The following is a 15,388-nucleotide window of genomic DNA, read 5'->3' on the forward strand; positions in this document are numbered from 1 at the left end:
CGGAGCAGGCATCCAGACATTTACAAAAACTCCAGCAGCCCAAGCTAGGGGCTGTCTGGGTTCAGTCCTGGCGCCGTAGGCACCAGGCTCATAATAAAAATCAGTCCTGGCGCCATAAGCGCCAGGCTCATAGACATTAATTACCTCATGCAGACCATGCTGCAAATAAATCCAAGCCAACGTGAGGCCTGGATGGGACTATTTTACTACAGGGACTATTTTTTACTCGGTGTGGTCCTGGGGAACTTCTTTCCTGGGACTACTTTGGAGGCTATTTAAACAACGCCCGAACAGCAGCACATGCTTCGTGTTATTCTGCATCCAGCAGCATGACTCTCACCGTGCCTGCAGCCAGCATCCAGTCTTCTGCCACGCCTGCGTGCCTGCAGCCAGCATCTAGTCTTCTGCCACGCCCGCCTCGAATCCGGAGCTCCTACAATAAAGAGGAAGAAAAGGACCTGGAAAGTACATCAGTCCTGCAAGCGTCACTTTGCCAGCTCCAGCACGGCGCCATCCTCACCAGTTCTCACAGCATCTTTCGATCCGGCACTGTCCATCATTTCTTCGCCGTACTCCAGCACCTAGGGGCACAAGAATAACAAGGTGAGCCAAGGGAATCAACAAATATCTCTTACCACCATAGACTTACCTGATTTACCACCGGCGGTGGTATTCTCCATATCTTCATATGCCGCATCTGTAAAAAGGGAGAAAAACAACACATTAACGCATGCGATAGTTACCGGACAGCGTTGGGTAACACAGACTCTTACCTGAACGCCAGCAGCAGCTACGGGACCTTCTTCTCACGAACTCAGTTGCAACTTAAGGAAGGAAGGGGGCAAGAGTGAACATCGGACACATTGAACTCTTTGAACTTGATACTTATCAATCCCGCCTGGGACTTCAGAGTCATTGCTTACCGGAACTCTCCCAACACCTTCAAACCAGTGAAGTAACTGGTATCTAAGGGCCCCTGCAAGACATGCAGGATGGAGAGCTCATCTTTTACAAACATAAGGTGAGGTTACTAAGGGGATATCGGAGGTGATTAGTGGGGGAGAGCGAGAACAGTTGGGAGGCCATCACTAAAACCCACAGGTGGCTAATCCCTGTCTCCATTTGCAGGAAAATACTTCTTCGGGTCCAGCAGACAAGACTAGGCGGGCCAGTCCAGACAGTCATCTCTGCACTACGCATCACGTTGACGGAGACCGCAGCTGTCCGGGTCCGATCGACACCCCTGTGGGGTCCAGGTGAACGTAACATTTTAGGAGAAATAGATCTTTCAAAGATATTCTGGTCCAAAGCTTCATGTCCAAAGAAGAAGAAAAAACACAAACAAACTGGCTGACTATGAAAAAGAAGGGCTTTTACAAATGCACACGTTGTAACATCTATAAGTATGCGGCCAACTGTGGAGCATTCATACATCCGGTGATAGGACACAAAGTTGAGATTCCACAATGGATTACCTGTGAAACTGATCATGTGGTATATGCCCTCACTTGTGCGTGCCAGAAATGGTATATTGGCAGCACGAAGTATAAATTGAAAATCTGCATACAACAGCATGTGCGAGTGATTCTTCACAATGATGCGAATTACCCAATGGCAAAACATGTTTCTGAATGTCATAATAACAATATAGACAGTTTCAAATTCTTTGGCATATACAAAATAGAAATGGGCCCGAGGAGAGGCGACAAAGAGAAGCTACTAAGACAGAAAGAAACCCGTTGCATCCTTGACTTTGAAAGCAAACAACCTAATGGGCACAGCATAGATGAAGAGCTGTACACATTTTTTGGGATGCTAGAAAACACCAATAGTCTCCATAAAACAGTGTCATTTAGATAAATAGTGGCAAGGAGAAATCATCTGTGTTATTTGTGGAGTGGTTGAGATTGTGTTTTTCCATTGCACGGTTCTAGCTTCCCGTCCTTTTAATTCAGAATCTGGGATCATATTTAACTTTTAATGATGAATTTTTAATAATCAATTTTCTCTCAATGTTTTATTCAAGATTTTAAGTGGGTTATTGGTGCTTGTTTCTATTGCACTTTTGTCAATGAAGTAATTGAACAAAATTCTTAATATAGAGAGACAGAATAAGGTGCGGATTAGGATACTACACGTCTACAAGACTGATGTAAGACCTATGCACTATGACCCAACGTTTGAGCAGTTGATAAGTGATGAGGTAGTACGAGAATGAAATGCAACCCAGGTTTGGAGATCTAGCCACCACCAAAGGTGTGCAGATAGAATATTTTAACAGGGGGTTTGTTTTACATATTAATTGTTGCCTATACTACTGTGGATGCATTTAGTGAGCCTTATCAGAGTTTCTGATGATGATGATTTGCACTATGCACTTTAGATTGATGTGAACATGTTGCTATTGAACTTGGCACTTTGGACTCATTAGAATATGCTGGTGCAGCACTAGGCACTTTAACAAGACACTTTATGTATGCTTTTAAGATCATTTGAATTTCTCACCAAGTGGCTCAACAATGGTTCAATCCAGAAATGGGAATTGGGGCACACTTCTTGAGGACAAGAAAACATGGTTTGTAGTCGGAGCATGGGCAATACTATGGATCAAAAATTGAAGCATTGGGTGATTGAATGAAAATGCATTATGCACTTTACAAATGACGACCGGACAATTTTGCGCTCTCGCATTGTAGAATGTTTTGCTGCTATCTACGTTATGCACTGCATGCCAACAATGAATGCAGATGTGTTGCCAGACACAAATACTGCAGGTCAGAAGAAGCTTCACATTCCCCTATGGTATTGAGCCACATGGGTGCTACACTTTGCACTTGTGGCAGTCATGTGGTCCGTGAAATTGTAGGTGTATGACCAACAAATAACGTTATTGACACCTACCCCATTGCATTTTCAATTGAAAAGCACACTAGACAAAGATGGCCGAAATGTGAATAGGTTTCGTAGCAAACAGGTTAAATTAGTCCTCTTTTTACTCCGCACTGAAACCTTCTTCTTTTCTGTTTCTCCCCCATGTTTTAAATGTGTTGTTGAAAATGAGACCAACTGTTGTGAGCAAGCGCCGAGTTGGCCGCGGAACGCGTGAACGTCTCAGCAATATTATTGCTACACTTTGGGAGGACCTCTGTATTTTGGTCTTTTATTCATGAACCGATTTCGGTGACATTATGATTTTCCCTGGTTGAACAAATAAAGAAAGAATATTTTTGACTACAGTGGTGTGGATCCAGATCCATTTTTATTGGTTGTTCGCTGTGGAGAGTGCAGCTCGAACTTTTGCCTGTAAGGTAAAACTACAAATATATATATATATTTCTGAGGCTTGTGGAATCTGTTTAGATCACATGCTGTGCATAGTCCGACATCTAGTGGAAGCTGCAGAGTATTACAGTTGTTTTCGAAACTCGAAAATGGACGTCGACAGGGCGTGCCAGTAATACTATCCCTAGTGTGACGTCCCCTGTACCCATGATCCCTCACACGTCGAGGTCCCTCAGATTGTTTTTTTCCGCCATGCTAGACGGACACATATAGCAGAGTTCCTTTTAGCAAATTAGCCATTATCTTTGTTAAGATAGTTTCTCTTTCTGTCCTTTCTTTGACTTCGTATTTCTACGTATTTCTTCAGAAAGAAGACTACCGTCGAATATCATCGCGACGAGCCGAACGGCCTTGGAAGGCCGCCCCGGGCCTCAGTGCCCAGACAGTAGGGAGAGAGGGGAGAGGCTATTGTTAGGAAGCCATTTGTAGAATGCATATTCTCTGCTTCCTACACTTTGTTCTCCCGGCTGCCATCACCTTTACCCAGTATTATGGAAAACGCCCGATTTAAGTGTTGCCCTAAGTGCAACCGTAAGTTCCCCTGAGTAGACAAATGTCTTGTGTGCAACCTTTGCCTTGCGAGAGATCGCGTCGATACGTCTTGTCGAGCCTGTAGGCTCTTAAAGCCTAAGACGTTGAAAGACCGTTCCAGTAAATGCTGGGTCCACCACGCCAAGCAACAGGCCATGGACGCGGAAGGAGCCTTCAGTAATGGCAGCAATGCCGGACTTTTGGACGGCGAGGGCACTGGAGTAGCGGTAGCTACCCAAGCGGTAGCCTGTAGGACAGGCCGGCGGCCATTTTGTGGGGACCACACCCGGTGGCGGTAGCGCTCCACTTAGAGAAACCACAAAACACACAACCCCTAGTCGGCACTCAATAGAGGAATCAAGTACTCGACAACGCTCTGCACCCCGTGAGCGGTCGACTGAATCCCGGTCCTCTGGCTAATCTAGATCCAGATCGCTGCATAACAAAACGAAGACGTCGAAAGACAGCAAGGTTGCTTCGCGAATAACAACCTCAGAGGGTCATTCGTCTGCAGACGAAACTTTGACCCCCACACCTGAAATTCGATGTTCTTCTTCAGATAGCCCAAATAAGTCAGTTTCACTCTCATCTGGGACACACACCATAAGACACATTCAAAAACCTCCCATACAGAGGATTTATCCAAGGGGAGACCTAAAGACCCTAGGCTTAAGCCTATTCCACCCTCCAATGAAGACATGGGTCTTCCCGACCCCCAAGCCCGAAACTATAATTCCAAGCTCGAAAGATTGGTCTGCAGAAGACATTGACAGAGTTATGCATAGGATGTCTCTTATTGGGAATTTCTTTGAAAAGCACCCTAGTGAGCTTTTAAGCCTCCAGACCACCCCACCCACCTCAGCCCCCTCTGGCTCCCAAATCCCTGTGTCTCAACCACCGTCAAAAAAGGTTTGCACTGATGTCCCAACTCAGGGCAGAGAGTTAGATATGTATGACCCAGAAGAAGAACAGGAGGATGTTTTGTTTATTGATACATCTGATCATCTACTTATAGATGAGGACTTAGAAGAGTTCTATGAGGGGGACGATGAAGACCCAGACCAGGAGGCCGACATTTACTCCTTAGATTCACCCATTAATCAGGATCCTCCAGTAGTAGACTTTCCCATAGACAACCAACCCCAACTCAACAAAGTTCTTACTAAAGCAGCAGAACACTTCCGCATAGATACCCAAGAGGTGGTAGAAGACAGGGACTTCGCTGAGCAATTGTTGGGAGATAAAAAGACTGTAGGAGAATTTATCCCAATATTAAAGTCTATACAGTGAAGAATCCAACCTTCTCTGGAAGCACCCAACCTTACACTGGCCGTTAACCCGCGTATATAAAATGTTTTCACACCGGCACCTTCCGACCCCCTCTACATAAGAGGACAGTTAAAACCGGCCTCCCTCGTGGTTACCACCACACAAAAGAGAGCAGGCACTCCCCTTGCTTCCTCCGAAGGCTCCTCCAGAGAAGGAGAGCAAAAAGATTTACGCAATGGGAAGGAAAGTAGCCTCTTCCGCAGCCTACCAAACTCGCATCGCAAATAATGCTATACTGCTGGCAAGCTTCAACTGCCACAAGTAGGACGAGGTTTCCGCATTACTTTCTTCCGCACCTGAGCCACTTAAGTCCCAATTACCCCAGGTGGCAGCAGACGGTAGAGTGGTGTCTACCTGTCTCCTAAAGTCAAACTTTGACGCAGCAGACAATGCAGGTAGAATCATCGCGGAAGGCACTATCATTAAGAGACACGCATGGCTTTGCCAATCAGGCTTCAGGCTGGAAACTCAAGCCACCTTAATATGCCGGTGGAAAAAGATGTGCTCTTTGGAAAGGCGGTAGAAGACGCATTAAAAACTGCTAAAGACGAATACGAGACACTTAAGTCTTTAGGCCAGCTCACGAACAAACCCACGGGGCAGAGGGGCAACAGCAATTTTCGACGTTTTGGAGGACAAAGTTCTCAAAGGGGATCTGGATACAACCAGGGCCAGAGTCCCTATGGTAATAACGAAGGACAATCTTTTCAAGGCTTTCCACGAGGAAACAAAGAAGAGGTTGTGGTACTCGGGGCAGAGGCCAAGCTCGATGTGGCATGCCACCTCAGAGCAAGTGACGTTCCGCTCCAGGTACCCTCCCATGCATCTCCAGTAGGAGGACGAATTTCCAACTTCACCCACGCATGGGAGGGTATTACATCAGACAGATGGGCGCTGTCAACGGTAGCAGGGTGCTACTGTGTAGAACTTCTTCAAAGACCTCGCAATCACCCCTGAGACAAAATGTACACTGAGAAGAACATCAACGGAATTACAGCGTTTCTATTAAAGGACACCATAGAAGTGGTCCCAAGCAACCAGGTAAACAAGGGTATTTTATTCAACTTACTTCTGTGTACCCAAAAAAGATTTAACAATGCGCCCTGTATTAGATTTAAGGCCCGCAAACAACTATGTCAAGCCACAGAAATTCCACATGACCACGCTACAAGAAGTAATCCACTGCTAAAAAAGGGGATTACATGGCAACACTGGATATGAAAGATGCCTATTTTCATATTCCAATGTTTCCAGCGCACAGTGGGTTCTTGCGTTTCAAGATGGCGAACCAGCACTACCAATTCAAGGTGCTGCCCTTCGGAATAGCCTCGGTTCTAAGGGTATTCACCAAGGTACTGGCGGTGGTGGCATGTACTTGGACGACTGGCTCATAACGGGGGAATCGCCTCTGATTTGCAGACAAAACATTCAAGCAACAATCAACCTCCTCTTTCAATTGGGCTTCTCGATCAACGATAAAAAATCAAGCCTGGTGCCCAGCACCTCAAAACAGTTCTTAGGAGCTATTCTAAACACAGAGGAAGGGTTAGTCTTTCCCTCCGAGGAAGGAGTAAAGAACTTGTTACTGCAAATACCACATTATCAGGCCGGCCGCCAGATAAGGGTACGCAAAGCAATGCGTTTAATAGGAATGATGGCATCTTGCATTTATGCGTCCCATACAAGAGTGGTTTGCGAAACAATGGGCTCAGGCAAGCGGTCAGTGGGACGATCTAGTGGTCGTTTCGCCAACACTAGTACAAAACCTTCACTGGTGGACGAGAGAGAATCTGACCAAGCGGAATCCCTTCTACTATCCGCAGGTGCAAGCAGTGGTCACAACAGATGCCTCAATAGCAGGGTCGAGTGCACACTAATTTCACCAGACAGCTCAGGGTCTGTGGTCACTCTACGGCGCAGAACCACATCAATGTGCTGGAACTTCTAGCAGTGTTCAAAGCCCTACAAGCATTCAAACCCCATTTAACAGGTCTGTCGGTGCAGATCCTAACAGACAGCACCACAGCAATGTTTTATATCAACAAACAAGGGGGGACACGATCTCCAAATCTATCCAGACTTGCACAGAAAATCTGGAGATGGGCACTCAAACGGAAGATGTTCCTAGCATCTCAACATGTTCCAGGGGAACTCAACGCTCTAGCAGACTCACTGAGCAGAGACCCCCTGCCAGAAGAACACGAGTGGCGTCTACACGAAGAGGTGGTAGAACACCTCTTTTCCCGTTGGGGTTCTCCAACTATAGACCTATTCGCCACAAGCGAAAATCGTCAATGCCTAGACTTCGCGTCCAGGTTTCCCCAGCCAGGCTCCAAGGGGAACACTCTATGGATGAACTGGTCAGGGATGTTTGCCTATGCTTTTCCACCAACCCCTCTGATGAGGAAACTGGTGAACAAGATCCACAAGGAACCAATGACGCTCATCCTAGTTGCTCCTATGTGGGCGAGGCAACCATGATATCCACACCTATGCATACTGGCAGTGTGCAGCCCCATCAAACTCCTGTGCCGGTACAACCTGCTCTCCCAGCACGAGGGGCTAACGGTGCATCCTCAGCCCAACTCAATGAACTTGGCAGCATGGCTCCTGAAGTCATAGAGTTCGGACATCTCAATTTACCCCAAAGATGTATGGATATCTTGAAAGAATCAAGAAAACCTAACACAAGACACTGTTACTATGACAAATGGAAACAATTCGTTATTTGGTGCCAGAACAAACAAATCAACCCAGTTGATTGTACTCCTACTAATGTTGTCACCTATATGCTCCACTTATTGGACGCAGGTCTAGTGTTTAACTCACTTAAAGTACACCTGGCAGCTTCATCAGCCTACACCACTTCCCATAACAAGGTGTCATGGTGGAAAGTACCAGTGGTTAAAGCATTTATGGAAGGGGTAAAGAGACTCCACCCTCCAATTTCTAACCCACCACCAGGTTGGGACCTTAATGTGGTACTTACTAAACTCATGGGGCCTCCCTTCGAGCCCATGCACAAATCTAGTCTCAAACATTTGACTTATAAAACTGCCTTCTTAGTAGCTATCACTTCAATAAGAAGGGTCAGTGAAATCCAAGCTCTGTCAGTGCAGGATCCTTTCTTTACTATACATAAGGACAAACTGGTTCTACGGACTCACCCTAGGTTTTCACCTAAGTTTATTTCAAAATTCCATGTTAACCAGTCTACTGAGCTACTGGCTCTTTTTCCAAGAACCCAAAAGCTCAGCTGAGGTAAAACTCCACATACTAGACGTGAGGAGGGCGGTCCTCCACTATGTAGACAAGACCAGACCGCTAAGAAAAACAGACCAGCTTTTTGTCTCCATAGCGCCAGGCAGAGCAGGAGATCGCGTCTCTAAAAACGCCATCTCAAGATGGATAGTCAGATGTATCCAACTGTGCTACTCTCTTTCAAATAAGACACTGCCTTTCACGGCCAGGGCCCACTCTAGAAGAGGTACTGGAGCCACGCTGGCTTTCATTGCAAAAGTTTCTTTAGACAGTATTTGCAAAGCTGCTACATGGAGCTCCATACATACTTTCACTCAGCACTACTGCATTGGCACCCATTGCAAGACAGATACACAAGTGGGACAAGCGGTTCTAAGACACTTATTCGCTCATGAACCTTCTCACATCCCACCTCCTTCTTCCACTGCTTCCTAACCTATGCGCAGCATGTGATCTAAGCAGATTCCACAAGCCTCAGGGGGGATCCATTACTCACCGTAATCGTATTTCTGATGCTTGTATCTGCTTAGATTCACATGCAACCCACCCTTCCTCCCCTCGCAGAGGGGAGGAAGCTATCCCGGGAGGATAGCTCAGCGGCAACGTGCTCGCCTTGGAAGCAAGACGACCTAAAGCAACACAGGTTCGATCCCCGGGTCCGCGCTTAAAAACCTCTGGGTATTTAAGCACGTTATAAATACGCAACTAAGATTTAAAAAAAAAAAACAATTGCGCAACTAAAAAAAAAACAAATCCTGTAACAGCGCCTCGATGCCCACGGGCTGTGTGAGCGCTTTAAAAATGCAAAATAAATAATAAAGGCGCATGGATGCTTATGAGCTTGTCTAATAGTATCTGCTTGGATATAGTTGTACTCGCGCTACACCTCGTGCTACCTCATGTCAGAAAAAATAATCTCAGGGACCTCGATGCGTGAGGGATCATGGGTACAGGGGACGTCGCACTAGGGATAGTAATACTGGCACGCCCTGTCGACATCCATTTTCGAGTTTCGAAAACAATAACTGTAATACTCCGCAGCTTCCACTAGATTTCGGACTATGCACAGCATGTGAATCTAAGCATATACAAGCATCAGAAATACGATTACGGTGAGTAATGTATTATATGTGTGTGTGTGTATATTTCTGAGGCTTATGAATCTGCTTACAATCACATGCTTTACATAGGCCGACATCTAGTGATTGATGCAACGTATTACATGACTTGTTTTCCAACTCGAAAAGGGGCATCTACAGGGCATGTTTGTAATACTATACCTACTGTAACAAGTACTGTACCCATGGCCCTAAACACGTCGAGGTCCTTGGATTGGTTTTCGGCCATCATGTTGATTTCATTTCACAGAGTTCCACGCTATTAGTTATTGCTTGCTCATCACTAGCTTTGAAGCCCTTGTTCAACACATACAATGGAGCTCAGCAGAGTTGAAAGCCGTCCGGACATCCCCAAACTTCTTCGGCCTACCTTCATGCTTTGCCCTACACAGTGGGGCGATACCATTTTACATTCTTATTTAGAGAATGCCTCCATTCACATTACCCTTTAAACCTTCCATCTCGCTGTCTTCCGGCACATATCATGGAGAAGACTCCATTTAAATGTTGCCCCTCTTGCAAAAGAAAGTTTCCCTGGAAGGACACGCACAACGTGTGTAACCACAGACTCACTCAGGATCAACAGGCAACTCGGTGCAGGCCGAAAACCCTTAAAGGCCAATGGTCGAAGTGCTGGGCAACCTACGCGATGCATCCTGATGCATCATTGGAATACCTGATGCTGAACAAGACAGAGCCTTAAGTGATGACAGAGACATCCAAACGAGAGACAAAAGACTCCCCAGTGCTAGTCCACAGCTGTGAAAGGCAGGCCTCCCGCCCTATATGGAGGGCTCCTCTAGCGACAAGAGCACACACACTAAATGCACAGAGAGGGTGGCTTCCCACAAGGCACAGAAACATAATCATCTTACACCCTCAGCACATGGTCGGCGAACCTGCCGAAAAAGTGGCAAATCGGCTGCGGAACCTCACACTCAAGCAGACGACTCAGCGCCTCAGAAGACATCTGCGTCCGTTGCTCGTCCTTCACGCATATCCCAAAACACAAGCTGAGCAGCAGTGATTCCATGCCCAATATCCCCACAGAAACCCCTACCGCAGGCACAGACGCAGAAACAGTCTATTTCAATGGACATTAGTACACAAGAGTCAGGGTACACAGGAGCTACCTCTCCATTGTCTGGGGCACTCCAAAGAAAATCTAATTTATCTCAATAGGAGGAAATTGTTTCCCCCCTACAAGATACTCTGTCTCGTGGTCCCTGGACTAGAGAAAGCATAACAGACAAGTTGAAATCTTTCGTAGATTCTTTTAAACAAACACCCTATTAAGCACATTTCGAAGGGGGAGGGGGAGCTTCCAGCTAAAGTTTGCAGAATACAACAAACTGACCTCTATGAAGAGTCTGTAATTTAGTTAGATGTAGACAAAGAGGATGACGTCTTCTTACAGCCGACCCTGGCACAAATCTTGATGACCCAGATGATTATTATATACCATCCCCAAATGTCACACAAGAGCCAGTTTCAAACTCGCCCATTGATGACCAGCTGTCAAAATAGGCACACAGAAGTCGGTGGAGGATACAGACAATTTGTAGCTAATATCCTCAGTGCAAAATAACAGGTAGGGCAATACATCCCTCTTCTGCAATCCGTCAGAAGACTTTTTCTACCTTAACTGTTACTGCTGCTCTAAATAGAGCCATAAACCTGTACATCGAGAAGCGATTAAACCTGCCCCAACAGACCCTTTCTTTATTAAGGGTCTCCTTAAACTTGATTCCCTAGTATTTACAACCACCGTAGTAGTTACAACCACCTGCACAAGGGAGAATACTCCCCTGGCTACCTCGGAAGCACCACCTGATAGAGAGCAAAAAGATGTATGTACTCGGGTTTGCATCATCTGCGGCATACCAAACTTGTATTTCCAATAACGCAACCCTACAGCCAGCTTCAACAGATCCCAGAGGGATTAGGTAGAAGAAAGGGTTAGTGCGGTGCTAGAGCCTTTGCGATCGCAGATCCTTAAGACTTTAACTGAGGGCAAACAAACGGTTAATGCCATTATAAAAAATTGCCTTGATGCTGCTGACACAATAGGGTTGAGTGGTAGCCAAGGGAACACTCCTTAAACGCCATGCATGACTTAGGAACTCTGGTTTCAAACTCGAGACACATGCCACTCTCATTAATATGCCCATAGAAGACAATGACCTGTATGGCAAGGCAGTCAGTGAAGCTCTTGAAACAGCTAAAAAAGAACATGAGACACTCAAGACTTTAGATCAAATTGCCAACAAGCGTTTTATACAAAGAGGGACTTATGGCGAGGGCGTAGTAGGGGTAGAAGCCGGTCCACTAGGGGTTAGGCTGTCCCCTCTAAGAAACGACTCATAGATACAGGTCCCCTCCCATGTCATATTGCATAGAGCTCCTCAAAAGACTGCACAATCATCCTCCAAGATATAGGACAATGTCTCTGGAACACAAGCAGATACTCCAGGCAGAAGTAGAATCTTTACTACAAAAAGGAGCCTTAGAAATGCCCCCCCCTCATCACAGGTAAACATTATTTATTCTGTGCACTTCCTTGTTCCAAAGAAAGACGAGACAAATGCCCAATGTTAGATCTAAGACCTGCAAATACATATGTCAAACCTCTGAAATTCAGAGGTTAATCCTCTTCAAAAGAGTGGAGACTACATGGCAACACTAGATTTTAAATATTCATACTTTCATATTTCAATGTTCCCAGCTCACAGAAAGTACCTACGGCTCAAGGTGGGAGACACACACTACCAGTTCAAAGTACTACCCTTTGGGATTGCATCAGCTCCTTGGGTCTCCACAAAAGTACCAGTGGTAGTGGTGGCTCACCTGCACAGGCAATCAATTCCAGTGTACCCTTATCTGGACGACTGGTTCATAATGGGAGATACACCCCAGATGTGTCAGCAGCACACACAATAATGAATAAACCTCCTGTTTCAACTAGGGTTTCCATCAACAACAAAAAAATCAAGACTAGCCCCCAGCCAAGTCAAACGATTGCTAGGGGCAATTATTACAGAAGACACCCTAGTCTTCCCCTCCAAAGGGTTGAAAACATACTCCATGAGGTCCTTTGTTATACAGCTGGCTGCCAGATAACTGTCAGGAGAGTGATGTGTCTTCTTGGTATGATGACTTCATGCATATTGTGTGTGACACATGCAAGGTTGTGCATGCGTCTAACACAACAATGACTAGCTAAACAATGGGCTCAAGTGCAAGCAGAGTGGGGAGATTTAGTGGTTGTTTTGCAAACTGGTGTCAGCAATTAATTGTTGGACAAAAGACAACCTAGAAAGTGGGAAATCTTTTGTCACTCCTCCAACACAGGCCACAATAACAACAAACTTGTCACTTTCAGGCTGGGGAGCTCATTAAGTCCACTAGACGGCACTCTGCATGTGGACACAAACATTGACCAAAAAGCATATCAACGCCCTACAGTTGATGGCAGTGTTTAAAGCACTACAAGCCGTTCGAAATCACTTGACAGGAAAGACTGTACTCGTTCTCAAGGACAGCACAACCACCATGTTTTACATCCACAGACAAGGCGGAACACATTCACTAAATCTGTCCAGACTAGCACAGAAAATCTGGAGATGGAATCTCCAGAGGAACATTTACCTTGTGGCGCAACACGTTCCAGGGTAACACAACTGCCTTGCAGAAATACATACCTTCCTTCAGAACAAGAGCGGCAGCTATATACAGACATTGCGAACAGCATTTTTGCACAATGGGGACTGCTAGACATGGATCTGGTTTTGTTTTTCACAGAAGAAAACGCAAAATGCCACATCTATGCCTCCATGTTTCCCTGGAAGAGGAACGCACTGCATCAGTTGGGCAGGGATATTTGGGTATGATTTTCCTCCAACCCCACTCCTCAACAGAGTAATCCATAAGATGCATTAGGAACACTTGACAATGATCCTAGTCGCTCTAATGTGAGCACGTCAGATGTGGTATTCCCATCTGCTTAAAATGTTTCTTTGCCCACCATGGAAACTGGCCAGCCCTAACAACATGTTATATCAGAACCAAGGGACACTCCTCCACCCACACCCTCGGACAACCAGCAGCCCGTAATTGAAAGACAAATATTACATACCTGCAATCATCTTTCTGATGCTTGTATATGGTTAGATTCACAAATGCGCCCACCCTTCCTCACATATTTAGGATTAGCAGGTATATACGCATCTTACACCTTTCTTTATTTTTATCTTGTACTTGAATACACACTTCATGCATCCTCTGTTCAGAATCAAAATAATCTGAGGACTTTGAGGTGTGAAAGAGCATGGGTACAGTACACGTCACATAGAAGGGATAGTATTACAAATGAACCCTGCCGAGGTCCCTTTTTGATTTTGAAAACCAGTCATGTAATACTCTGCACCAACCACTAAATGTCAAATGTTATGCAAAGCATGTGCATCTAAGCAGATACAAGCATCAGACGATTACAGGTACGTAATATTTGTCATATATATCCAACATTCACATGCTCAGAACAACTACAAACCATTGGGATTCTCTCTGTTGAGAATATAGCATGGAGGCATAGTAGGATCCCATGATGTTGAAAGACAAGTTGGGCATCTGCACCAACAATTCTCCAGCATGAGAATTCTCTCAGATTATTATGCAATGGTGGGGTGGGTTTATGTAATGATCCCATGCTTAAAAATTAGAAAACGTGAAGAGTTCAATTTTAAGCATTGATGATGCAGATTAGTTTCTGGTGCAATGACTGTGCTTGCCATCTTTTCTAGATGAAGTTGCTCAATGCTGTCTGCTGCTCATTAGTGGATGGGCCGAACTTCAGCAACTGCAATGACCCCACACGGAAGGCACTTGAAGAAATCTGCAAGGAGATTGTGGATCTGGATCCAGAGTTCATTTTAAAGGTGAGAAGGGACTTAAGGAAAGAAAAGCAGCCTCTATATGCAAGAACAGTGATCCAATGTTTCCTTGCTCTCTGCTATGCGTCTTGGCTGCTGGGGCAGTTCAATGTGACCATAGGTAAGTCCTGGTTGCTGATACATCCTTGCTGATGGTTCATTCCTTGACTGGCAGAGTGTATCGTGGCTAATGGGAAATGTCATCAGTAATTTGCCAGGTCATGGCTGCTTAATGTTGTCTCCTTCAGAGATCCTGTCATTGTTTGTACTATATGTTTTTTATTTAATGTGTCTAGTTCATCAGGAACTTTTCACATATAGGCATGTACAAAATTAAATACATGGTCACATAATGACATTTAACAAATAAAATAAAATATTTTGCAATCTGAATAAAATATTTAACTCTATTCAGGTATCAACAGCTTCTCAACAATATTCCATATACAACATAAAGCAATGTGTACACAATTTGAAACCGGAATTAAGACAATAAGACAATAAAACAAGAATCTCTTGCTCTTAATATTATTCAGATCTGTGACAAATTCTCTGAGATTGCACATATAAATATTCCCCAGTTGTTTATATCTTGTTAATACATGCCTCGGAGTTTCCAAAAGATGGCATGTCTTACAGATTCTACAGTAATGATTATGTAAGGGGATGCCAAATCAAGAGCCCGTAATTGAAAGGGCCGATAATAGATTGGTCCGTAGTCTCAAGATTAATTCACGGACCCTTAGATCTGGGAATTCCATCAAATATGTGTGCGGTCTATGAAAAGTATATGCCATTTTACTAACTATGATAATTTACCAAGATGTGAGAAATTCTGATTCCAATCTCATGTTGGTGAGGTCTGGTATGTGAGAG

At 45.0% G+C, this 15,388-nt stretch overlaps 1 protein-coding gene across 5 annotated transcripts in view; it reads left to right on the forward strand.

Moving 5' to 3' along the window:
- TEP1 (telomerase associated protein 1) overlaps window positions 1-15,388 on the forward strand; it is a 2,409,067-nt gene that overhangs the window by 99,884 nt on the left and 2,293,795 nt on the right. For all 5 annotated transcript variants that reach the window (XM_069651741.1, XM_069651744.1, XM_069651746.1 and 2 more), the window contains exon 4: window positions 14,384-14,518. In XM_069651741.1, the coding sequence (XP_069507842.1) occupies window positions 14,384-14,518 (135 nt within the window). The remainder of the gene's footprint in view (window positions 1-14,383; window positions 14,519-15,388) is intronic.

Source organism: Ambystoma mexicanum, chromosome 3p (assembly GCF_040938575.1).
Source record: "Ambystoma mexicanum isolate Mex_15411 chromosome 3p, UKY_AmexF1_1, whole genome shotgun sequence".
Classification (NCBI taxonomy): domain Eukaryota; kingdom Metazoa; phylum Chordata; class Amphibia; order Caudata; family Ambystomatidae; genus Ambystoma; species Ambystoma mexicanum.